The sequence below is a fragment of the Cupressus sempervirens genome, chromosome 6 (genome assembly GCF_028749045.1).
Source record: "Cupressus sempervirens isolate cs-2001-9-10 chromosome 6, ASM2874904v1, whole genome shotgun sequence".
NCBI lineage: Eukaryota > Viridiplantae > Streptophyta > Pinopsida > Cupressales > Cupressaceae > Cupressus > Cupressus sempervirens.
In genome coordinates, this window is record NC_143123.1 from 71,577,461 (window position 1) to 71,604,418 (window position 26,958).

Genomic DNA, 26,958 nt, shown 5'->3' on the forward strand with positions numbered 1-26,958 from the left:
CTCTCTCTCTCACACACACACACACACACTCTCTCTCTCCCATCCCCTACTCTCTCTCCCCACCCCTACTCTTTCTCTCTCTCTCTCACACACACACACACACACACACACACACCCTACTCTCTCTCCCATACCCTACTCTCTCTCTCTCACACACACTCCCATTCCCTTCTCTCTCTCTCTCTCCCCCATCCCTTACTCTCTCTCTCCCATCCCTTTCTCTCTCCCCCTACTCTCTCACACTGAAACTCTCTCTCTCATCTCCTAATCTCTCTCTCTCCCACCCCCTACTCTCTCTCTCTCACTCTCACTCTCTCCCATCCCCTACTCTCTCTCTCTCTCTCTCTCTCTCTCTCTCCCCCATCCCCTACTCTCTCTCTCCCCCTCCCTCCCACTCTCCCACCCCTACTCTCTCTCTCTCTCACCCCCTACTATCTCTCCCATCCCCTATTCTCTCTCTCTCTCTCCCTCTCTCAAACACACACACACACACACACCCATCCCCTACTCTCCCTCTCTCCCATCCCCCATCTCTCTCCCTCCCTCCCCCACCTCCTACTCTCTCTCTCACTCCCATCTCCCCCTCTCTCTCCCTCCCTTCCTCTCCCCCTATCTCTCCCTACTCTCTCTCTCCCACTCTCTCTCTTCTCTCCCATCTCCTACTCTCTCTCACACACACACTCCCATCCCCTTATCTCTCCCTCTCCCTCTTTCTTCCTCTCTCCCTACTCTCTCTCTCTCAATAACTCTCTCTCCCATCCCCTGCCCTCTCTCTATCACACACACACACACACACTCCCATCCCTTTCTCTCTCACACATACTTCCATCACCTTCTCTCTCACTCTCACTCTCTCCCTCTCTCCCATCCCCTACTATATATTGTTAGTAATTAATGTTCACAATATAACTGGGAGGGGTGAATCAGTTATAAAATTATCAAACTCAATATCAACTTTAATCCAACTTAATCATGTGAGCAATGTAATCAACAATCAAGAAAGACAGATATACACAGTGACACTAGATAGGTTGACTAGGAAAACCCTTGATCAGAGGGAAAACCTCAGTGGGAATGATGCCCACAAGATGATGTACTAATATAAATATTCCTTGTTAGAGGATGGACCCTGTTAGAAGTCTATTACAACATTTAATACAAAGAGTCCATGTTAGGAGACTTTGAATCCCTGTTAAGAGATTCCAACCCTATTAAGAGTTGTGCCAACCCTATTAGGAGTTGTGGAAGACAATTGAATCCATTGTTCAAACAACTTCAGGATTAGATCAATGAACCCACTGTCTAATTGACCTCGGTACTATTCCTTTTAGAATAATAGATGTGAAACAAGCTTTTACTTCTTCCTCTATCTAGTACATCAGACTTCTTCTCCTTCAGACCATGCAATCAGATCCAGAACTCTGTACTTAGTAACAGTAACCCTTAAGGTCCCTTACACGCATTAGTAAGTCACTTTGCTTTTGTAGCACTCAGCTGCTCAACAATTCACAAGTCTTATTTGCTCTTTATATGTTAAACATGGAAAACATCTTTCCTTTATACCATGATCAATAATAAATCCTTGAGTCGGCTTCCCACTTAATTATAATATGTTAATTAAATGAATACACATTTAATTAATGCTGTCAACTCACAATTATAAATAAACTTTCACACGTTCGACTCCCATACATGTGCACTCTCTAATGTCATCAACTACTAGTATACTATCTCCAGTTAACTGCATAACCTTTCACTACATTTGTGATGAATTGCAACAATCACACAATAGGAATTACTTTCCTAATACTTTATTTCTATACAATTCTATATAAATCAATCATATCTTCCGTACACTATCAAATTAGGTTTTGCACACTTACCCTTGTAACAAAGACATATTGTAGTATGCGTTGGAAACAATGTATTAATAGAGAAGTAATATATTGTTCTTAATACAAAAATCACAGTCTTATGCTCTGTTAGTCTTTACAAACTTATTACTATGTTTTCATCAATGATAAACATAGTCATGAATACATCATATCAATATTCTACAATGCTCCCCTATAGCATCAGTATTCACGCTAACATCTCTCTCTCTCTCTCTCTCTCTCTCTCTCTCTCACATAGACACAATCCCATCCCCTAATCTCTCTCTCCCACTCTCCCACCCTCTACTCTCTCTCTCTCTCTCTCTCTCTCTCTCTCTCACACACACACACACAGCCATCCCCCCATCTCTCTCTCTCTCTCTCTCACCCCTACTCTCTCTCTCCCCCATCCCCTACTCTCTCTCTCACCCCTACTCTCTCTCTCCCCCATCCCCTACTCTCTCTCTCTTTCACACACACACACACACACACTCCCATCCCCTACTCTCTCTCTCTCTCTCTCTCTCCCCATCACACCCTCTCCCATCCCATCCCCTACTCTCCCTATCTCTCACTCTCTCCCTCTCTCATCTCCTACTCTCCCTCTCTCTTACTCTCTCCCTCTCCCATCCGCTACTCTCTCCATCTCTCTCCCTCTATCCCTCTCTCCATATCCCACCTTCTCTAATCCCTTACCCTCTCTATCTATTTCTCCCTCCCTCTCTCCTTATCCCACTTCCAACCCTCTCCCCATCCTCTAGTCTCTCTCATCCTCTAGTCTCTCTCATTCTCTACCCTCTCTCCCTCTCTCCTTCCCTCTCTATTGAAATTTGGGCTTTAAGAGTGCGTGCACACTAAAGCATGTACATGCTATGTAAGCTTGAATTTTAAAAATACTTTAAATAACATGTGAACCGCCTCACAATAGGTGTTCCATAGTCATGTGCTAGGCCTAGCTTAGGAATAATCTATTCAAGCTAAGGACTACTTTTCCCCTACCATGAGGTGCATTTAGATTGTCAACCCAAGGATGTATACTTGAAATGGTTGGCACAGTATGTGCACTAGGTACCTTGATGAGTCATTATGCTTGTGCTGTAGGAAAGTAAAAATGCAAAGGAAGGAAACTACACTACTACTGTGGAAAGGAAACTACTGAATCTATGAATGTTGAAAACAAAATGACAAGATAACAGAGATTCCATCTTGACTCATCCACTAGACTATTCTCGTAGATGTTGCAGGAACGTTCATGAAGTGTGATGCTACAGGAAGGAATTAACTAGCTACGTCTTACTTAAAATACTACTAATGCTAGTAAAATGAATCTATTCTATCCTAATCTAATCCACCTTCCAAGTGGGACCCCTTGGTTGGCTTCTCTATTCTACCAACGCAGGATAGAAGCTAAAGAGAACTAATTCATTTCATTAATCAGTCATTACATGATTGAGAATTGTAAAACACAACTGCAACAAACTGTAAATCAGTGTTCTCTCTTACTCGATAAAAATTATCAAACACCAAAAACTTAAAACTTCACACACAGGAGTCGATCCCAACATATATAGGGAATCTACTCGTTATTACATAATAGAAAAGTAACTATCCTAAGTTAAGTCCGCAGGAGAGAATATAGGAGAACAACTGAAAGTGGAAAGGAAGGATAACAGAATTGAGGAGGGAGCAATGAAGTCTCAGCATCCGCTTGTTACAATGCAAATGCAGAGAAGGTAATGGCCCGTAAAAGCTCCTCCTTATTTGCTGCCATGTTTCCTAGAGTGGTTATAACTTCCTTTTCGTGGTTGTTCCTTGATGCTCGTTTCTCCTTGAATGCTGTCGGCAACCAACTTCTGGATTCTTCCACTCATCTTTTAATCCTTATCATCAGGTTAGTTATGATATAAGACATATTTGCAAATAAACATCCATCAAACTAAACTCAAGCATAAGAACGCACATTTGGATATTTATATGAAATACTGCATATGAGATATAATTTAGGCAAAAGATGACATAGTTTTTCTACCCCATAAATCATCAAAGGTTTATCAAACATAGGCTTATAAGTGGTAAAACAAGGATAAACGGAGTATCACAAAGTATCTTAAACATAACAAAATAAATTCATTTTTTAGACTCATCATTTGGCCCCTGCTAAACTAATGCTTGTCCTCAAGCATTACACTTCTTTGTCACAGATCTGAGCTCCCCAACTTCTGTCTTTCCTTTTCTACTGCTCTTGAAGGTGTAATAAAATCCTCTGGTCCTTTCCCATACTTCTCGCCTATGGTCTTCCTACAACTTATCATGTTTGTCAACATCAATATCATACAGGGGCCATAAAAGCATTGGAGGTTGCATGGTTAAAGGACACCATAGCTCTGGCCTTAGTTGCTTTCCCAGTTCTAAATATTTTGGAACTCTATATAGTGCTACTTCCAAATTAATAGGACTGTGCGGCTCTGATTTCTTGAGAGAATCAGGTAACGGTGCCCATCTACCTCTTACTCTGGTCATAGCTCTCTGGAATGCAAAGTAGGGCAAGTTTTCATATTCGGCATACACTTTGGCTCTAGCAGCAAATACCTTCTTTCTAACTTCTGGATTACTCTTCCCATAGGTTAATGTAAATCAATCTCGAAGCATTTCTTCTGGTTGTTTACTTTCTGCCCTCAAGGGTAAAGGTTTTGTTCTCTCCTCATCTCTATAATTAACCAGTTGTCTGTCATAATTCGCCTCATTAGACATTCATGACATTAAAGCTTTCAAATGCACATCTCCTATATAGAGCAAAGGATTCCACTCAGCTTCTATAGGAATGACAAAATTATGAATATACAACTCACACAATAGATTTTGCTGCCATGGTGGTAAGGTTTGATATAGCCCATAAAACTCTTGTGTGGTTTTGAATTCTGCATTTACATTTCTAAGGGTTAACATCAACTGAAACAAAAGATATTGTTCTTCCAAACAAAAAGCATATACTCGAGGAGGTGGTCTGCAAGCAAGAGCTTGATCAGCTAATTTAAGTCCATGTTCCATGCGCTGTTTCTGTCTTTCTAGCTATTCTTTCAATTCTTCAATCTCCTCATTTTGTGAGTTATGATCTTGCTCATTCTTTTCTTCTCCTCTTTCCATAGTGCTTCAGCAAATAAATGCTATCCATATAATTGGAAAAGGAGTTTTTGCAAGGTGATGACACTATTATCCTCTTCATAATCCTTTTTCTTTTTCTATTCCAACCATAGATGTTCCACCAAACTATTGATCCATGTTGACTTATATGGGACTAAGGCAGTATTCGAATCATGACATTCAAGAACTACTTCATTCTCATGGCTTGAAACACCTGGTATATCCATTAAGATTTCATTAATTTCTTGCTCACATGCTGCAGGAGGATTACCAGAAGCTTCTGTCATCTCAGTGTGAAGGGGAGAATGGTCAGAAATTATCTATACAGGAGACTCTGGAGCAGGTGCTTTAGACAATATAGGATCTTTAAAAATCTTCCCTCTCATTCTAGGGCTTCTCCGCAAAGGAGTCTCTTCTTGTACTACTATCTTTTGCCTACTTTTCTATTTCGGTATCACAGCTGCAGGATTAGTTGCTACAGGAACCTTCTTTGTTTTATTCTATTTCTTAATTGCAGGACTAGGTTTTTGTTGAGTAGCGGTTTCTTCTGGTGACTTTCATTTCCTTTTAGCTTTACTGGTGTGGGTTTAGGGATGTCTTGTTTAGATGGAGGCACATTCTTTTGAATGGAAGCAAATTCTAGTTCAATCCCTTGTGCATTTTCTGTTTCAGCTCCCTCAACATTTTGTTCTGCAGGCTCACTACTGGGAACTACGTTTTCCTCACCTTGTCGTTCACTAGGGTCAACTTGGGGTTGTAGGGTTTTAAATTTCACAAAGTCATCCCATGTCAAAGGGGATACATCCCTAAGAGACCTTTCTATTAACAACTTAATCAAGGCATGGTGAGTGACAGAATTATCTTTCCCTTTTTGACTCTCTTCCGCACTAATACAGAGCATATTATACAGAAAATTTGGAAGATTCACGACAATATTGTGCCTTATACAACTAAGAAACTTAAAATGGTGTGCATGTAAGTGAGAAAATCTACCTTCACAAGTAAAATACCTGATGACATGTATTGCTAGCTCAGGGTATGGAGGTGGCAAAGACAATCTCTTGCACCCCTGCTTTGTAACATCCAATGGAGGGTCATGTGGGGTAGTGAACTGGGCCCTTGCTGACCTAGCATCATGTGAGCTCGAATAATGCTCTCCAATAGAAGGTAACCCTGTTACTTCTGTAATTCATTCTTCTGTTGTAATTACTGTCAAACTCCACATAGAAGCTTCACCTTCATCAAATGTCCTAGTAAATTCTACAGCTGCTTCTATGTCAGAGAGCAACAAAATGTGCTCAACTGGCTCTTTTCTCTGTAAACCTCCTCCCATTTCTTGATACTTCTTCAGCTACTCCATTTCTCTCTCCCTTTCTGAATGCAAACTTCAAAACTCTGCGTTATTTCGCAGACACTTCACCGCTTCTTTTTGGGAACATTAATTGCCATAACCAATTGTTATGTGCCATAATTAAACTTTAGGTAAAACTAAGTCATGAATTTGCGTGGGAATCATCCGAAAACATGGTTCAAATGCCAAAATTTTAAAAATAGGTCACATCATGGCTTAGCACAAAAAATTTGGCACAAACAAGGAAAAAAATTCATTCAGAAAGTGGGAGTACAACACTTGACATGGCATACTTATGGCAAAAAGTTCTCATTAATAAAGACTAATGCCAAGATTTTAGAAAATCATCACAGTTAATCAAGCATGTCATTGGATAGTATGACACTCCCCTGCCCCCTGCTAATTTTACAACAAGTGTCCTCACTTGTCAGACTAGTATGGGTGAGGGACTGGAATACGCCGTAATTATAGAGACTATGCAGTATTAGATATAATTAACAAAATTTGCAAACTTATAAATGAATAATAGTTTGAAAATGTTTATACTTGCCAAGTGGATTGTCACATGCTCCAAAAAAAAGGTGGCAGAAATAATGTAAACGCCATCATCCATCAGCATTTGCAGATTTGATTGAAAACACAAAAACTTAATTATGTAGAAAGTGAGTGGATGGAAGATTAAGAAATGGAGTGGTGTGGGTGGATGGAAGATTAAGATATGAATGGAAAGAAATATCATGAAAAGAAAATGGACTTTATGCGAACATAAAGTTATTATTATGGACATGCAAATTAGAATTAATGTTGAAGAGGAGCAGGTGGAAGGTTTTCACCTTCTGCTGCAGGAAGAGATACTTGAGTTGTTGTTGGATCTGGTTGTTCGAACTGTTGCATGAATTCGGGTTTTGTTTGAGGCTGTTTGTAAAGCTTAAGTCGATGATTGTTGATCAGCATTTTGAAAGGCACATCATCAATTGTGGTTAGTTGAACTGTTCCATTGTCAAAGACATGGATGATTTGATATGGTCCTAACCATCGTGTCTGCAGCTTCCCTAGCATATCCTTAAAGAGAGAATCATACAATAATGCCTAGTCACCAGCTTTGAACTGTTTGTTGAGGATATGAGAATCATGCCAATGTTTTCTCTATTTTTGCACCAGTTCAGTGTGTTCTAAAGCGATCTTGCACATTTCATCCAAAGAATTAAGATGCAGGAGGCATTCTCTTTGTGCTGCAAGAAGATCAATATCTAAGGTCAGGGCTATTCTTAAAGTCTTGTGTTCAAATTCAATTGGAAGCATTGCCACTTTTCCATACAAAAGCTCAAATGGTGTGAATCTGGTAGTGGTTTTCCAAGTTGTTCTATAAGCCCAAACAACTTCTTGTAACCGGCTGGTCCAATCCCGATGATGCAAATGGACTGTTTTAGTTAGAATATTTTTTAGCTCACGGTTGGTAACTTCTGCTTGTCCATTGGCTTGTGGATGATAAGGATTGGATCTGCGATGCCTGATATTATATTGTTTCATCAATTCTGAAATTAGGTTGGAAGTAAACTGTGTGCCTTGATTAGTAACCAATTCTTTAGGAACTCCATAGTGTGTAAAAATCTCTTCATATAGGAATTCGACAACTTTTTCATCACGGGCATGCTTCATAGCCTTAACCTCAACCCATTTGGTTAGGTAGTCAGTACAAACCAGAATATAAGACTTCCCATTGGATGGAGGATCAATAGGACCGATGAAGTCCATTCCCCATTTGTCAAATGGTGTTAACACCACTTGAGGATTCAGAGGCATTTCATCTGTTTTGGTTGGGCAACCCATTCTTTGGCATTGGTCACACTTCCTTGTACAATTGATTGCATCTTTATGAAGGGTAGGCCAATAGTAACCAGTGGCTAAGATTTTGAAAGCTATTCTTTTGGATACAAAATGTCCTCCGCAGGGCTCATTATGACATGGATGCAAAATATCATATGTCTCATCTTCTCTTACACATCTGCACATAACTTGATCAGGTCCAGTATAGAATAGAAAATTGTCTATCCATTAGAAATGGAAGCTTTTTTGTATGAGCAACTTTCTCTCCTTATAAGAAAAATGCGTTGGTGTCTTATTAGCTACAATGTAGTTAGCAATATCTACATACCATAGAACTTTAACAGCAATATGAAACAAATGTTCATCTGGAAATGCATCATCTACCAGAGTAAATTTAGTATCATAATGATTGATTCTTGACAAATAATCAGCTATGCCATTTTTTTTTCCAGGCTTATCCACTATGGTTATGTCAAATTCTTGTAGCAATAGTAACCATCTTGCTAACCTACTAGTTATAGCAGGTTTGTTCATGAGATATTTGATTGCTGCATGATCAGTATGAACATAGATAGGATAACCTATGATGTAATGCCAAAATTTATTTAGAGAATAGACTACTGCTAACAATTCTTTTTTAGTCACGGTGTAATTTAGTTCTAGACCATGAAGACTCTTACTGATATAATAAATGGCATTCTCAATATTTGAGTGTTTCTATGCTAAAACTGCACCTATGGCATAATCAGAAGCATCTGTATATATGTGAAAAGGTAGGTTCCAATCAAGGCCTTGTAAAATTGGGGCTATGATCAAAAGTTGCTTAAGCTGCAGGAAAGCTTTATGACACTCAGGTGACCAATCAAATTCAGCTTCTTTGGTGAGCAACTTGTACAAGGGACTGGCTATTTTACTGAAGTCTTTTATAAAATGCCTGTAATATCCAGCATGTCCCAGAAAAGATCTGATATCTTTTAATTTAGTGGGTATGGGTAATGTTTGAATTACCTCAATTTTAGCTGGGTCTACTTGTATACCTGCAGTAGATATGAAATGACCGAGTACCACACCCTCTTGCATGAGCATGAAACACTTTTCACTATTTAGTGCCAAATTATGTTCTTGACATCTTACCAAAACTTTTTCAAGATTTATCATTGCTTCTTCAAAAGTAACTCCAAATGTTGTAAAGTCATCCATATAGATTTTCATACAATCATGTGATATATTAGCAAAAATACTAATTACAACCCGTTGAAATGTTGCAGGAGCATTACAAAGATCAAATGGTAAAACAGAGTATGCAAAAGTACCCCATGGACAGGTAAATGTAATTTTTTCTTGGTCTTCAGGAGAAATACTGATTTGATTATAGCCACTATATCCATCTAAAAAGGAGAAGTACTTCTTTCCAGCTAGTGTATCCAAAACTTGATCTATGAAGGGTAAAGAAAAATGATCCTTTTTAGTAGCCTTATTCAACTCCCTATAATCTACACAAATTCTCCATTTTCCTCCTTTCTTAGGTACTATAACCAGCGGTGATACCCATTTACTATTAGATATAGGATAGATAAAGCCAGCATCAAGCAGTTTCTGCAATTCTGTTTTGACTATTTCTCTGAGGCTTGGATTTATCCTCCTTTGAGGTTGATGAAGTGGTAGACAACCTTCATTAATGTATATCCTATGGGTACACAGTGTAGGGCTTAATCCTTTCATATCACCATAATCCCAAGAAAAAGTCTTCTCATGCTTTTGAAGCAATTCTTTTAATTGTTCCATCTGTACAGATGTCAATTTGGGGTTAACATGCAATTTATCGCCTTTACTCAGTTCAACAGGAATAGTGGATTCTACCATAGCAATTTCAGAGATTGGGCTTCCTTCTAATTCACAGGGAAGTAGTGAACAAAAATTTTCAGGTTCCTTAAGTAAAGTACAACTTGTATCACACTCCTCATATGTAATCAATTCTAATACAAAGCTTTCAGACACATCTTTTCCTACCACACAAGTGTTGGTAAGGATGCTCTGGATTACTGAATCTTCTTCTTGCAACTTTAGAAAAGATTGCCTATGTAACATCATAAGTTGTACTATGGAATTTATCTCTTCTTCTTCATCTCCTAAATCTGGCCAAAAAGATGTACTCAAATCTGGTAATGGTTGTGCAAGAGGATATAGATCAAATTGCTTGGTTGCTTGGCCATTTGATATGGTCATATTCCCTGATCTGCAATTTATGTTTGCATCAGCTGTGGCCAACCATGGTCTACCTAGAATGACAAGATAGCCAGATAGGTTTACTTTAGGGGACAAAATCATGAAGTCCGCAGGATATTCTAGGGAATCTAAGGTCACAACAATATTTTCTATCATTCCATCAGGAATGACAGTGGAACTATCTACAAGCTGCAGAATAGTTGGTGTGGGCCTTCATCCTTCTATTTGTAACTTCTTCATGGTTTCTTTAGTCATCACATTTATAGTAGCTCCCAAATCTATTAAGGCATTTTTAACAAATTGACCATTTATGCTGACACTTACTACTGGACTCCCCGGGTCAGAATATTTTGGTGAAATCACTCTTCCTAACATGATATTAGCTAAGTGTCCAACAACATGAACTGTGGTAGGATCCTTCTTCTTCCTTCCAGGTTTCTTTAGACAAGCTTCCCTTATAGCTTTTCCATAAGCAGGAATGTCCTTAATAGCTTGAAACAAAGGTATTTGGACATGCATATTCTTCAACTAATTAACAATGTCAAAGGGTTGTTCCTTCCTTTGTTCAGGTTCCTTTTGTATTAGTTGGTCTAGAAAAGGAGGCTCTACTTCTGGTTGAACTAGTATTGGTATGGTAACATTAGTTGGGTCAACAGGTTCATCAACCAAAGGTTTTGATGCTATAGGAGAGTCTGATACTTCAGTTATAAGAGGTGGCTTTGGTGCCAGTAAGGTCATTCCAGATCTCAAATGTATATCTGCGACATCTAGGGCATAAGCAGGGTACTGCTGGGTATCAACACTATACATGGGCTGCTGTGGTTGGCTATTTGGATTTGGCTAAGGCTGTGAAGGTAGCTGTGTTTGCTTTTGAGGTCCACTATGTGCAGGTGGTGGCATTAAAGAAGGTTGTTGAGCTGGAGGGGGTAATTGTGGAGCACCAGTATTTTGGTTAGGCCATTGTTGAGATCCCTTCCATTGGTTTGGAGATTGCCAATTCTCTTGGTTTGGAGATGGCCAATTCCCTTGGGGTGGTTGCCATTGGTTCTGCTGGTTCTGGGGCCATTGGTTATTCTGCTGGTTAGGCCAAGGTTGTTGGAAATTTTGAAACCATTGAGACTGTTGTGGGTTATTTTTCCTAGCATTATTCCTATTGGGTTGGTTTTGTGGAGGACCTTGGGTATTGCAGTTTTACCATTGATTACCATATGAATTTGAATTTTGCAAGGGGTCTTGAGGCATACCTTGATGTTGAGCCCATGGTCGGCGTTGAGCAATAAAGAATACTTGCTCATCATCCCCTTCTATCTTTACATATTCAGTTGGAAGATGCTGGTTCTCCATGCTTGCAACCAATTTATAGTGGCAATCCTTCTTTTGCTTTCGGCAATGAGGACAATACTCAACTAGTTGTAACTCAGCCTCTGCTTGCTTCTTCTTTGTAGTCATTGTATCCAACTGTGTAGCGACATCATTAATGATGTCTTGTTTGAAATCTGACAACAAATTGGATATTTCAAGTTTTGAAATGTCTTGACTAATTCCTTTTGTAACTATAGAACGAGTTCCTCGACCTTTCTTCATGGTTGACCTTGAGTAGTTTTGACATATCTTTTTGAGGTCATCCCATTGAGCTTGATATACATCTCCATCGGCCATCAGGTCCAATGCTTCCAAACAGTCTTCATTCACTCCTCTTAGAAAGACTAGTTTTTGGGAATCTTTAGACAATGTGTGCTGAGGATTCTTTTGTAGTGTATATAAAAATCGAGAAACATAGTCTTCTAATGTCTCTTCCTCTTCTGTGATATCCTAAAGATATCATCTCCTCTTGTGCCAGATGCTTTGCAATATTCTTTATATTTTTCCAAAAACAAGGCTTGCATTTCATCCCAATTCACGGCTGCATTGGCTCCTAAGCCCATGAACCATCGTAAAGCTGATTCTTTCAATGTGGCTGGAAATAATTTAAGCTTATGGGCATCATTGTTGTAGTCGAAACTATGACAAAAGATGTCAAACTCAAACAAGAAGGTATCGGGGTCTTCAGTTGCAAGGCCATAGAACTTCGGAAGAGCAATGGGAGGTATATTCTTGAGATTGGCATTGGTTATGAGACTTGGAAGTGGAAATGGAAAAGTGGGTTGTGCCATGACTGGTGGGACTGGATTATGACGTTGCTGCTGAAAAGGAATGTTAGGCATTGGATGATTAACAACTGGTGGATTCAAGGTAGTGTTATCAAGAAGACTGGTCAATATTTTAGTGAAAGGTTGGAGACCAGATATATCTAGGGATTCAGCTCTTGATGATGATACTGTGAGGAAAATAGGACTTGCGTCTTCAAAGGGCAACTCAACTTCTTCTTCAACTTCTTCATTCAAAGTAAGAGATCCTTGTGGAAGAAATCTTCCATGTTCATCTCGTTGTCTTCCTCTTCGATGCATGCAACTAAAATTTTTACACTAGTAAAAAGAACTTAATCTAAAAACTATGACTCAAAAATGCTCCTAGCTTGACACCATCCCCGACAACGGTGCCAAAAATGAACCGCCTCACAATAGGTGTTCCATAGTCATGTGCTAGGCCTAGCTTAAGAATAATCTATTCAAGCTAAGGACTACTTTTCCCCTACCATGAGGTGCATTTAGATTGTCAACCCAAGGACGTATACTTGAAATGGTCGGCACAGTATGTGCACTAGGTACCTTGATGAGTCATTATGCTTGTGCTATAGTAAAGTAAAAATGCAAAGGAAGGAAACTACACTACTGCTCTGGAAAGGAAACTATTGAATCTATGAATGTTGAAAACACAATGACAAGATAACAGAGATTCCATCTTGACTCATCCAGTAAACTGTTCTCGTAGATGCTGCAGGAACATTCATGAAGTGTGATGCTACAAGAAGGAATTAACTAACTACGTCTTACTTAAAATACTACTAATGCTAGTAAAATGAATCTATTCTATCCTAATCTAGTCCACCTACCAAGTGGGCCCCCTTGGTTGGCTTCTCTAATCTACCAATGTAGGATAGAAGCTAAAGATAACTAATTCATTTCATTAATTAGTCATTACATGATTCAGAATTGTAAAACACAACTGCAACAAACTGTGAATCAGTGTTCTCTTTCTTACTCGATAAAATTTATCAAAAACCAAAAACTTAAAACTTTACACACAGGAGTCGATCCCGACATATATAGGGAATCTACTCTTTATTACATAACAGAAAAGTAACTATCCTAAGTTAAGTCCATAGGAGAAAATATAGGAGAAAAAATGAAAGCGGAAAGGAAGGATAACGGAATTGAGGAGGGAGCAATGAAGTCTCAGCATCCGCTTGTTACAACGTAAATGTAGAGAAGGTAATGGCTTCTAAAAGCTTCTCCTTATTCGCTGCCATGTTTCCTGGAGTGGTTATAACTTCCTTTTCGTGGTTGTTCCTTGATGCTTGTTTCTCCTTGAATGCTGTCGGCAACCAACTTCTGGATTCTTCCACTCATCTTTTAATCCTTATCATCAAGTTAGTTATGATATAAGACATATTTGCAAATAAACATCCATCAAACTAAATTCAAGCATAAGAATGCACATTTGGATATTTATATGAAATACTGCATATTAGATATAATTTAGGCAAAAGATGACATAGTTTTTCTACCCCATAAATCATCAAAGGTTTATCAAACATAGGCTTATAAGTGTTAAAACAAGGATAAACGAAGTATCACAAAGTATCTTAAACATAACAAAATAAAGGCATTTTTTAGACTCATCAACATGCATGCACTATTGAATGCACACGCTATTTTAAGCTTTGGATTCTACCAAGCCTAAGGCTTGGTTTTGCCTTGGGGATCCAACCCAAAGGTTTGGAGTCTCTAAACTGGTCTGAGATGTGTTTTGCTGCAAACATAAAAAAAATGATTGATTTTTCTCGTGTGCTCTCCTTCAAGTTTCCTTGTGGTTGAGCATTGACAAAATTACATTACATGACATTGTAGACCTCTATGTTATCTATATAACCATATTATTTATTTTTAATTTGAACTATTTCAAGCCTTTCAATTATAATTTCTTTTAAATGTATCTCCATTTTCTGTCAAAAACCAACATATACTAATTTGGTTGTAGATTTTAGCTCGTTCATTGAATTTTGTAACAACTTAGTTTTTTAGAAACTATACTCCATTCTACACACTTTGAAAAAAAGAAGTTTTGATTTTAGATTAGTTTTCAATCATTTCTAGGGGAAGCACACAAATATTTCACATTTTTTGGATGTTTCCAATTTAAAAATTCATTAAAAAAAATACACATTATAAAATTACCTAGAAAATATGGGATAAATTACATAGTGTTAGGTAACCTTTGACCAAAGCGATTAAAGAACTTCAAAAAAAAAGTTAAAATTTTAGGGGGACCACACTTTGCATTGTGTTATGTTTTTTTTGAAAAGAAAATACCTCTTTCTGTGACCCCCTTTTTTGAGGACCTAAAACTAAACCATTATGATAAAAAAATAGTACTTTAGAAACTAGATTCAAAGGACTACTACTTCTGTTTTTGTCATATCTTAAAATTTTGAGCATAACTATCTTCAAATTCTTGTTGAAGTTCAAAAATTTTGATTTCAGAAAAAATGTGGCCACTTATACCCCCCTTTTGGCACCACAACTTGGTGCACTTACCCAAGACACACCATGAGTTCAACTCAAATCGTAAACTTGATAGGTGTGCAAGCTATGATAACGCATATCTCTCAAGGCCAAAGTTAATGGCAGAAAGTGTGGCATTATCAATTTGAGAAATTTTAGCTCCTAATAAGCCCTATAAAATGGTAAAGAGTATTGTTACAAACATGAGATAATGTTGTAAATGGAAAGAAGACACAATACGAAGAAGAAGATCATAGGAGGGCAAGAAGACACAAGGACTTGAAGGACGATATTGGAAAGGTATTATTGTACTTTTAAGAATACCAATTAAGAAACAATATTTCAAAGACAATATATTATTGTACTTTTAAGAATATTTAAGAAATTTTATCTTAGTGGTCTTGCTCCTAGCCTCACACCTCTAGAAAAATGAGTACTATGTGATGTTCTCGTACCACTTGTTACACTCTGCATTGCATATTGTTTGAACTTATCAATCTAAAGTTCTCTACAAAATAAATAAAAAATTACTTTCACAATATTTAGGTGATTAAATAATATCATATCAAAACTCATGAGGTTCATTAGATGGGGTTTGGGTAATGCTAGGAGCAAGGGATGTGGATGGGAATTGGATGGATTTGATGAATGGGAGGGTTTCAACATTGGTAGGAGATGGAAGAGGATTTATAAGCGGGTTGTTAGTGTCATACCAATTAAGAAACAATAGTTTAAAGCTAATGTATTCTTGTACTTTTAAGAATATTTATAAAACTTTACCTCAGGTGTTCTTTCTCCTATCCTCACACCTCTAGCAGAATGAGTACTCTGCGGTGTTCTTGAACTACTTGCTGCACCCTGCATTGCATATTATTCACATATCAATCTAGAGTTTTATATATATATATATATATATATATATATATATATATATATATATATATATATATATATATATATATATATATATATATATATATATATATATATATATATATATATATATATACATACAGATATACTTTTACAATATTTAGGTGACTAAATAATATCATGTCAAAACTCAAACAAACAAACCTATATATCTTGTCCACCAAAAACCATCACCATCAAATCATTGTAACATGACCCCTACTATTTGATGGCAAGGTAATTTGGCTTCTCACCAAGGATCAACATAATATAGATTTCTCAAAAAATATAGAGGCACCTCATAATTATTACATGGTGGTAAGTCAAATACCATATACCACCTATCCCAAAAATATGATCTCATCCTAATATGAGTGCACCAATGAATAGGAAAAGTTTTGGTTTGTGTAATAGGGAGTTGCTAGATATAGGATTGGTGAAAGGAGAACATATAGTACCTTTATTTGTGTCTTTATCTTTCACTTGCTATCATGATAACCCATCAGCATAAAATGCATGACACCTATCCCTCCATGTACCCCATTTTATAACATCCCTCAACACTTCATTTGCATTTTGGGCCATTTGTTCAAGTGTATTCACAAGGGTTGAGTGGTGAGAAAGTGTAGATGATCGTAACCTATTGACCATTTGGGTAATGTTAGCACTATTTTTTTTAAGGTGGTTTATGAGGTCCTCTTGTGTAGTAATTAAGTGATGTAATTGTATGTGTGGAGGGTTTATAGGAGGCAATGGTTGTTGAATAGGAACATTGAGTGGAGGGTTTTTGTTGGTGTAAATAAGTATTTACTCTTTATACTTTACTTAAGTTTACTTAGGTTAATGCATTTTCATATTAGTTGTCATGTAGACACCTAGGAGTTTGCATATTCATATGATTTGTCATGTTGACAACACAGTAGTTTGCACTCCAATTGAACACATACTATCTACTACATCTCAAGTTATGAGATACAACTTTGTATTCTTATCCTCTCATTGTTGCACTTACATTCATGCACAATGTTGGATAATCCACTCTTGGTGGACATGTTTTTAGTTATTATGCTTATCTCTTGTATGACTCCTAGACATATCAGTTGCCTTTATATACAAGAAACTTTTATAATGTATTCATCCAAATATTTGATTAATCCATTCTCATTTGATAATATATCATCTCTCTTGTGCTATCTCTTGAGCTTCTAGGTCTTGGAATTTCATTCTTGCCTTAGGAAAATTCTTTCATGGTATCAGAGCTATACCAAATTCTTACATGGTATCAGAGCCATAGAAGTTTCATTGCATAGCCATTGGAGATTTTTTTTTAAAAATTGTAGGTCAAGATTGGATCTTGCTGGTGCAAATTAGATGTTGGCATCACATTGAGAAGGCCAAATTGACTTTTGTTTCATAAAAAATGGACATCTGAGGTGAAATTGAGAGTCATTTAATTTTTGGAGGTGCGGTGGCAGTGATTTAGGAAAAATAATTACAGAGGTGATTTTCAAACAATGATATCTCCCTCATTTAGACACCTTTTTCTAAGCAATATTTTTTGTTTTGGGGTAGAATTTCATTATCTACACATTGGTGTAGGTTGTTTGTGATCTTTGTTCATGAAATTTTCTACAAATAGAAAATTTTGATTTTTACAACTTTAGAGGCTTCGTTCGGGCTCATATGGACACATATTCAGGTGTAATGTTTTTTGGAAGTGCATAATTTTTGTCTACTTTCTAGATATGGTATCAATTTAGAGTAATTTTGAGTGGAGATAGTACTTTTAGCATTTGGTCAATTTTGGCCTATTTTGGCACTTGTAATTAATTAGATCCTTGAGAGGTCTTGTGTCTTATCTTGTTGAGTCATATATAGCTTCATATTTGCTGTTGTAACCATCAAAAATAGAAGTCGACTTCAATTTTGACAAGTGCTCAATTATACACGGACTAAATATAAAGTGTCAAATCATTTGTTTTGGGGTGGGGATTCTTTGGTTGAGTGAAAAGGGGGGGGGGGGAGAGAGGGGGGGTGTCTTGTGATCTTCTATCTCTTTTGATATTGTGCTCTTTCTTTTGCATTATGGGTTCTTTTTCTAAATTAACACCATAGAATTATGCTACTTGCAAAGAAAAGATAAAGGAACCATTAGTTGAAAAAGGTTTACAATGTTATGTAATTGGTGCTACAAAGAAACCTGATGATGATGCTAACGAGTCTCATAAAGAAGACTGGGAATCAAAACAAGAGATGGCCTTAGGAACCTTGCTAAAGAATATCTTGGATCTTGTCAAATATCACATCATAAATATTACCAATCCAATAGAAGTTTGGGATAAACTTGAAGCATTGTATGGGATACACCATTGAGGATAATCTTCTCAAATTGGATCCTAGGAATTTTGACACCGTAAAAGATTATCTTACCCAAGTAGACATGTATAGGACATAACTTAAGGATTGTGGTGAATCCATCAAGGATGGAAGTTTATCAAACATGTGATGACTCATCTTCCTCCTGAATATACAACTTTTGTTTCAAGTTATAATACTCCTAAGTTAACAATGGGAAGTGTCTTCATTAAGCCTTCATTTGAGCCAGTTTCAGGAATGTTGGTCTTATAACATGAAAAGTTAGTGAGTATGGGAATTATCCAATCTTTCAAGTCCAAAGCCTTGGTAGCTAATAAGGGGAATCAAGGGAATCAAGGTGGTAAAAGTTTCAACAAGAAGTAAAATAAATGGAAGGCTAAGCCACAAGATGACACCCAACGATCTTCCTCTACACATTAGTCTACCTCCAAACAACAATCTTCCTCACCACAAGAAAACTCCAAGAAGAAGTTGCTTACTTGTGCATATTGCAAGAAGAATGGACATGAAGAACATCATTGTTACAAGAAGGAGATTGATGAATTCAAGAATCTTCTTAAGAAGAATCAAATTAGTCTACCTTCAAAAATGACTAATTTACCCTCTTCTTCACATTGAGATTTTGATAAAGGAAAGGATCACATGGGCAAAGGTCAAGCCTTAGTAGCTACTTCAAGTCAAGATTTAGGGAGATGGCTTCTAGATTTAGGGGCTTCTCATCATATGGCATCTTCACAGTCTATGTTTTCATCATTTGATCCTTGTCATACTCCACCTATCTTGATGGGAAATCATACTTATATGAATGTTATTGAAAAAGGCACTATTGATAAAGGGGAGGGCTACTTCAAAGATGTGTTGTGCATACCTCACCTAAGTCATAATCTTCTTTCCATATATCAGCTCACTCATGGAGATAGAAGAATGAATGTGGAATTCACACCTAATTCAATTTTTATTAGAGACTTGGAGACTAGATAGATCATTTCTATTGGGGTGGTTGATCATGCATCTCGGCTATACTACTTCTTAGATTTTGGTCATGATGATGATAGTGATTTTTTCAATAGATTTTGATTGCATTTTCAGTGACGATTTAGATTTTGAGGAGAACTTTGGCTACTTGAACTTGGGTTTTCTCAGATGTGATCAAGTTCTTGAGCCATTCATTTCTTCTCCTACTAATATTCCATCTACTATTGTTCCTAGTGATTCTTGTATTCACATAGCTATGGATTCTGATGATTTGGTGCAATAGGGCATTCATTATCTTCCAGACTTAGTTCTATAGGATGACTACTTAGTAGGCATTTGTATTTTGTTTATGGAGTCCTACGTTATAGATTTGGGAGACACTATTAATGACATTCATCTTCTCTTTGGTGAAGACGATCCTTCTTTGGTTGTTGCAAGGGAACACTCTGACCCTCATCTTCATTTTCTACTTGATCAGTCCTTTGAGGTTGACATGATGGTAGATCCTTTGATACAACAGTTGGAGGAGGTCACTTTTTCTTTTAGAGGAAATATTCAAGTCTTTGATACATGTTCTACATTCATTCCGAGTTGATCCTTATAGGTCTTTTTTAGTAGAGTGGCATAATACACATGATTTCAAGGAGGTACTTCTTAGTATTGACACAGGGACACTTGAGTAGGTTTAAGAGATTCCATACATTTTGAGGTTTCTTCTTACAGATGGGAGAGGCTTCATTGATAAACCTTTGGTTCCATTTCTTCCTAAGGGGAGGAATGTTATTCTACACTTATGCTGCAGTTTCTACATCGAGCCTAGAGCATCTACCATTGGTGTACATTCTACATTAAGGGGAGACTACTCGGTCTCTTTTCCACTTCTTCTCTCTTATGGGAGGGATCTTTTCCTCACATGAGGTCTTCTCTCTCATTTTCTTTTATTACTTATCTCTCTTTTTGGAGGGGGTTTTTCCCATGTGGTTTTCCCTCTTTCTCTACTTTATGAGAGATTGCATTGCATATCATCTGCACTTGCATAATGTACATGGGCACCTAACATGACCTAGTAGTTGGAATCCATCTTGCATTTTTATCTAGGTTTTGTGAGCTTAAGTACATTTCCCTAAGTTGCACTTAAGGGGGGGTGTTGGTGTAAATAAGTATTTACTATTTACACTTTACTTAAGTTTACTTAGGTTAATGCATTTTCATATTAGTTGTCATGTAAACACCTAGGATTTTGCATATTCATATGAGTTTTCATGTTGACAACACAGTAGTTTGCACTCCAATTGAGCACATGTTGTCTATTACATCTCTTTATGAGATAAAACTTTGTATTCTTATCCTCTCATTATTGCACGTACATTCATGCACAATGGAGGATAATCCACTATTGGTGGACATGTGCTTAGTTGTTATGCTTATCTCTTGTATGACTCCTAGACATATTAGTTGCTTTTATAAACAAGAAACTTTTATGATGCATTCATCCAATTATCTGATTAATCCATTCTCATTTGATAATATCTCGTCTCTCTTGCGCTATCTCTTGAGCTTCTAGATCTTGGCATTTCATTCTTACCTTAGAAAAAAAATTTCATGGTATTAGAGCTATACCAAATTCTTACAGTTTTGTGGTTGTGTCACTATGGGTGGAGGGTTTTGTGGTTGTGTCACAATGGGTGGAGTGTTTTTTTGTTATGTCACGACAGGTGGAGGATTTGATTGTGTAGGAGGTAGTCTTTTGTCTCTCCCTTGTTTTCTTATATTCCTTGATGCATCTATATTAAAAAAAAAAAAAAACAATTACAAAACCACATTACAAAATTTGATGGAAAAATACATAAAAAATGAATAGAATGAAGACCTACCTTGTTTACAGAGTGCCATGGATGGAAATGCAATAAAAAATCATTTTTTCTCCCAAACCCGATCGAGTTTTGACCTTCTCCTTCACGCTCCACACTGCTATTGTCATTTGAGGGTATAAAAATGCCCTCAAACGTGAGCAACAGGAAGAAATATATACTTTGAAAAACTCGATGGGGTTCTGTAAACTTGATCGGGTTATTAAATAAGATAAATCAAAAAACTCTATCGGTTACAAAACCCGATCAGTTACAAAACTCGATCAGGTTTTTTGAATTATTTTATTTAATAACCCAACCGGGTTTTTCAAAGTATAATGGACAGGCTTGGTATCCATATTTCACTTTTAAATAGCTTGATTGTGTTACTGAAAACTCAATCGGGTTATTGAGATTTTTTCTTTTTTTTTGGGTGTCCACTTTTTTGCACACCAACTTAGTGCACTCACCCACATAGACATCTAGCATGACTTGTAACCAACACTTATTTTTGTATCTTTTCATCATTTGCATATTTATTCATTCTCCCCAAGTTGTAATTGAGGGAAGGTGGTGGTGTGGATAGGGTATGAAACCTAATTAGTTTATGTCTTGGGTCATATTCACACTAGCAAGCCATATTTATGTTTACTTACCTTTATTCACACTAGCAAGCCACATTTATGTTTAGTTACTTGAGCCACAGTTATGTTTATTTACCTTTTGTCTATTATATCTTATGTCAAAGACATTTTTCATAATTCTATTTTGTTTTTCCCCCTTTACCTTTTTTATATGAGATAGATTTTCCATGAGTTCATGTATCTATTGGATATCAGTGTATTAATTTACATCCATAATCAAATAAGTCATTTATTGTTTCTCTATAGTGAAAGGTTATTTTTAAAGTTTTCTAACAATCTTACAAAATTAAAAAGTCTATTGTATAAGTCTTTCACAACATTGTAAACAATTTGTGCTAAATAAACACCGACCCAAAATAATTTCCTTTGATACCAACCCCTTTGACAAAGAGTGAAAACTTAATCTTAACTACATCAAGCTTCTACTTATTTTATATTACTTCAAACTTCAAATTATATGAAAATGATTTATTTTCTAGATCATATTCACACTAGTTTACTTAAATCACCTTTATGATTGTTGACATTTTGTGTCAAAATGTCATATGATGAACACATTTGTCATAATTTTACATTGTTTTATTTATTTATTATCTTACCTATATAAATAAGACTTTTCATGTTAATTATGTATTCATTTTATATCATTGTATCGTTTTTACATCCCTAATCAAATAATTAACTTGTATTTCTCTCTTATAAAAGATTATTTTTCATCTTATAAATGATCTTAGAAAATTGAATCTATTATTATAAATATTACACAAACATTGTGAATAATCAAATAAAGTACCCTGTTTTTTTTTTTTTTGGTCTTGATACCATCCCCTCTAATAAAGATGAAAATAAAATACTCAATTTTATTGGACGTGGCTATCCTCCCATAAAATGACCAATTTTCAAAAGATCCAAAATATCATAGATTTTTTTGAAAAATTCAGTGTTTGATCTCCATGATCTCTACAGTTTGTAGTCCAAAACAACAAAAAAATTGAAAAAAAATACTATATTTTCGTGAATCTAGAAAAATAATAATTTGACTTTGTTTTGTCTTTGGTATTTTTATTAGAAAGATTATCATGTACCAATTTCAACTATATCCAATTTCTCCAATTTCTCCACTTGATGTGAAATTGGAATGTTTTCCATGTGAGAAGAATTAGAAGCCCAACAACATTTAAAGAGCCACACAAACCCACCACCCTGTTTGATCAAATGGCTGAATAAACCGTACCAGTCACTTTTGGGTCGGTTAACTAGCGACTAAAATTGGATCACGTTAGTGGGGCTCCACTTCAACCACATTATTCTTTTAAAAAAAACACTCTGAACTGTCTTTTTGTTCTCCAATTCCAGTCATGAGAAAAACGAATTCTTCAAATGGAATCAAAATTAAATCAATATCAATTAATTAGTCGGCGTTCCTTTGTAATCACTCAACTTTCCATCTAAGTATATGATCTGTTGCAATGCTATGTACAGCTGACCAAAAGCTCGGCAAAAAATACTAATCTTCTCACACATTTACACATCAAACGCTGCTGCTGATCTGAAAAAACAAAGGCAAATGTGTTTTTTCCCGGAAAGTAAGAAAAAGTTTGATCTGTTGGTGGAATGCATGTTTTCTGTTGGTTGAATGGGAGCCATCAGCACATTCATCCAACTGCACCAGACCCCACACAACTTTAAAAACTCATCATTCATTGGTAACATCATTACAATCCGTTCCATCTAAATTCTATACATATCTAGAGAGCCCATTAATATCAGCAGGCGTTTCCCATCTCTGATCTCATTGCAGGTTGACAAGAAAAAAGGTGTGAGTTTTAGTTTGATCGAATCAAAATCCAAATGTTTTGGGGTTCATTTTGTTAAAGCTGACAATTTTTTGGGCTCAATTTGATGAAAATGGCATTTTTTCTGGTTCATTTTGATAAAGATGGCATTTTTTGGGGTTCTTTTTGATAAAGCTGACATTTTTTTGATGATTTTATGTTCTCTAGGTTGGAGAATGGCATTGAATTGGATGGGAGGAGATTTTCGTTTCTTTGTGTTCATCTGCCTCTGCATTTCATCTCTGGTTAATGCAGAGGATGCCATTATTTTGGCCACTGCACCTGCAGCTTCCTCTCCCTCAACCACCACACCCGCGGCTTCCTCTCCCTCAACCACCACACCGGCAGCTCCGGTCACCACACCGGTGGCTCCAGTCACCACACCAGTGGCTCCAGTCACCGCCCCAAAGCCACCTACGACAACCCCTGTAGCACCGGTCATTGCTCCCAAGCCACCCACTTCGCCACCAGCGGCACCGGTCACCACACCCAAGCCACCTGCAGTGGCGCCTGCAGTAGCACCGGTGCCGCCAGTGGTGAAACCTCCAGTGGCGGCTCCCAAACTGCCGCCACCGGTATCATCTCCCCCAGCTGTGGCTCCTGCCACACCGCCGGCAGTAACGCCAGTCTCTCCCCCACCGATGGTTCCACCACCGGTTGCCACTCCGCCACCGGTGCTACCACCAGCGGTTCCAGCACCTGCACCGACAAAACACAAACACAAGCACAAGAAGCGAAAGCACCACCACGGTGCTCCTGCTCCAGCTCCTGCCAGTCCACCTGCTCCTCCTCTTGCTCCTCAGCCTGCCGACTCTTCTGCAGATTTGTTCTCTCCCGGTCCCTCACCTGTTTCACCGGTAAATCTTCTACTCTTCAACCCATCTCATTATTTGATTCCCAAGATCTCTATTACTAATGCAAATTGTTCGTAGGATTCAGATCACATTCAAGCATGTTAGGTGTCTAATTCAAGCATGTTAGGGATCCCATTCAAAATAAAAATTACAAATTAGATATTTCTATAATCTATAATTTATAGTTTTTTTCTGATAATAAATCTGGAATGTAGAGTCTAATAACAACTTGGATTATAATTTGTGAATTGTAGAAGATAATACCATGAAAAACATCACATGCTAGTTTCTGATTTCTAAATTAGAAGTGTTTAACTTTAGCCAAACTTAAAATATTCTATAGCAGAAAGGCACTCATAGTGGCTGGCTTGGGCTTAAATTGCATTAATTTTATCAAAGCCCTCTTTCAATTATGGCTTATTTAAATAGTTTCATGTATACTAATAATGGATCATCTGTGTACTTGACTCATTTGTGTACTATTATTGGAAATTTGTGAACCACTTGTTATTATTGGAGCTGAGTGAGTGAGGGAGCTTATTAGTGCTATAGAATTATGTACTATCATTGTCTACAAGTGCTAGCAATTTTGAGTGAGCTTATTAGTACAATAGAATTATGTATGAAATAACAATTTTAAATGATCATTTTTACCCTTACATTCATAACTACTCCTACAACATAATGTATGAAATAACGATTTTAAATGATCATTTTTACCCTTACATTCATAACTACTCCTACAAACTATGTTATAAATATTCTAAATTCATAATGTTAAAGACTTAAATACATCGTTGATACTCAAATATGAAAACCTTGATTTTAAACAATTCAGCACACAATTTCAACTATAGCTATTACTAATGGACGTGGCTATCCTCCTACAAACTGGTCAGTTGACCAATTTTCAAAAAATCGAAAACATTATGAATTTTTCACAAATTTTAATATTTCATTTTCATGATCTGCATAGTTTGTAGTCGAAAACAACCAAACCAAAATTTGGGAAAAAAATCACTATCATGAATCTGGAAAAAAAAAATTTGACTTTATTTTGTCTTTAATACATTTTGTTTGAAAATTAGCTTGTCCAATTACTAATACTTTCCCTAATGCACTGTAGTATAAAACGGTCCTTTTCTATTTGACAAAAAAACATTATTTTATCAGCATTTTTGTGGCATCTAACAGAGCTTTTTCCTTTTTCCCTTTCTTTTTGTGATTGCAGAATGGGGGAATGAAGAGCTCATGGAGTGCAACTTTGATGGTCGTCTCTTCACTTTTTCTGTACTTTTGTCTGTAAAATGAGGCGATGAACGGTGATATAAATATTGGCGTCTGCGTAGACAGACAGAGAAACGATGTGTGTTGTTTTTGGATGTTCATAAAGCTCGGCTAGCGCAAATAATGGCCTGTCGCCCGCCTTACAGGCGTTTCTGTTCGATTATGTGGCTTTTGTATTATCTTATTGGAGGATTCAGATTATTATTTTGATTTTTGGCATCAATTGTGTCTCGACATTACGTATATTATATTTTCTGAACATTGATTTTTCGCAAGGTGAAAGCGAGTAATGTGAGTAGAGTTGAAGCAACATTATCATTTTAAAGAAAGGAATGTTTTGAGTAAAAGATTTGCACACCGGCAAATTCATCATTAGAAAAGTAACCATTTTGAGATGTATGCATTTGCAGCAATGTTTGGTGGCGATCGGAGCTGGAAACTTAATTATAATAATAATTAATATTTTTATCAGTATTAAATTGTCTATTCAAATGCTAAAAATACTAGCTGAATCATGAAAGGACCAAAACTAGCCTTTAAGGAGATTTAGTAGATTGTGTCGTTAGGAAAGGTTATACAAATGCGTTTCAGGCATTGACAAATAACATCAAAGAAAGGCATTTGGAGTTAAATGGAACCAAAGTAGAACTATATGGTGTTGGCTCTTTTAATTTGAGTACTTTCGAAATCTTTTAAATATTTGGTAATTTTTGTGTTCTTAAAAATGGAAAAAGTTATAAGATTGAGTTATGAATTATTCAATATTTATGATTCTATAAAATCATGGAATACGTATTCTAAATAATATTTTAAACAAATAGTTTAGTTATTGTTAAACAACTATGATCTTATTGTAAAGGGTTTTGGGTCTCTTCAAAACTTATTTTTACCTTAGTCTAAAATAATACTCTTATTTGATTAGATAAAAAATCATAACAATCACAATAAATTTGGCATATTTATTGAATGATATGCATTGTTGGTTTGAAAGCATATATTCTTACTTGATATAAAATGGAATACTAAAAGTAAATTATATATTTTTCAATTTTGAGCTGATTTTAATTGACAAAAAGATAGGAAATCCTAGGTGGTGCCTATCTAAGGTTCTAGAGTCCATTCACGCAACACACATACAACAA

General features: G+C 36.6%; 1 protein-coding gene across 1 annotated transcript; it reads left to right on the top strand.

Moving 5' to 3' along the window:
* Window positions 1-23,611: 23,611 nt before the first annotated feature.
* Window positions 23,612-26,163, top strand: LOC149551197 (uncharacterized). The gene is made up of 3 exons (XM_089786773.1): window positions 23,612-23,657; window positions 23,844-24,532; window positions 25,761-26,163. The coding sequence occupies exons 2-3, from the start codon at window positions 23,852-23,854 to the stop codon at window positions 25,833-25,835; spliced, it is 756 nt and encodes a 251-aa protein (XP_089642899.1). The 5' UTR covers window positions 23,612-23,657; window positions 23,844-23,851; the 3' UTR covers window positions 25,836-26,163.
* Window positions 26,164-26,958: the final 795 nt, after the last annotated feature.

Coding starts and splice junctions, on each gene's coding strand:
- LOC149551197 (XM_089786773.1), top strand. CDS start 23,852: ATGGCATTGAATTGGATGGGAGGAGATTTTCGTTTCTTTGTGTTCATC. Junction 24,533..25,760: donor GTCCCTCACCTGTTTCACCG/GTAAATCTTCTA, acceptor TTGTGATTGCAG/AATGGGGGAATGAAGAGCTC.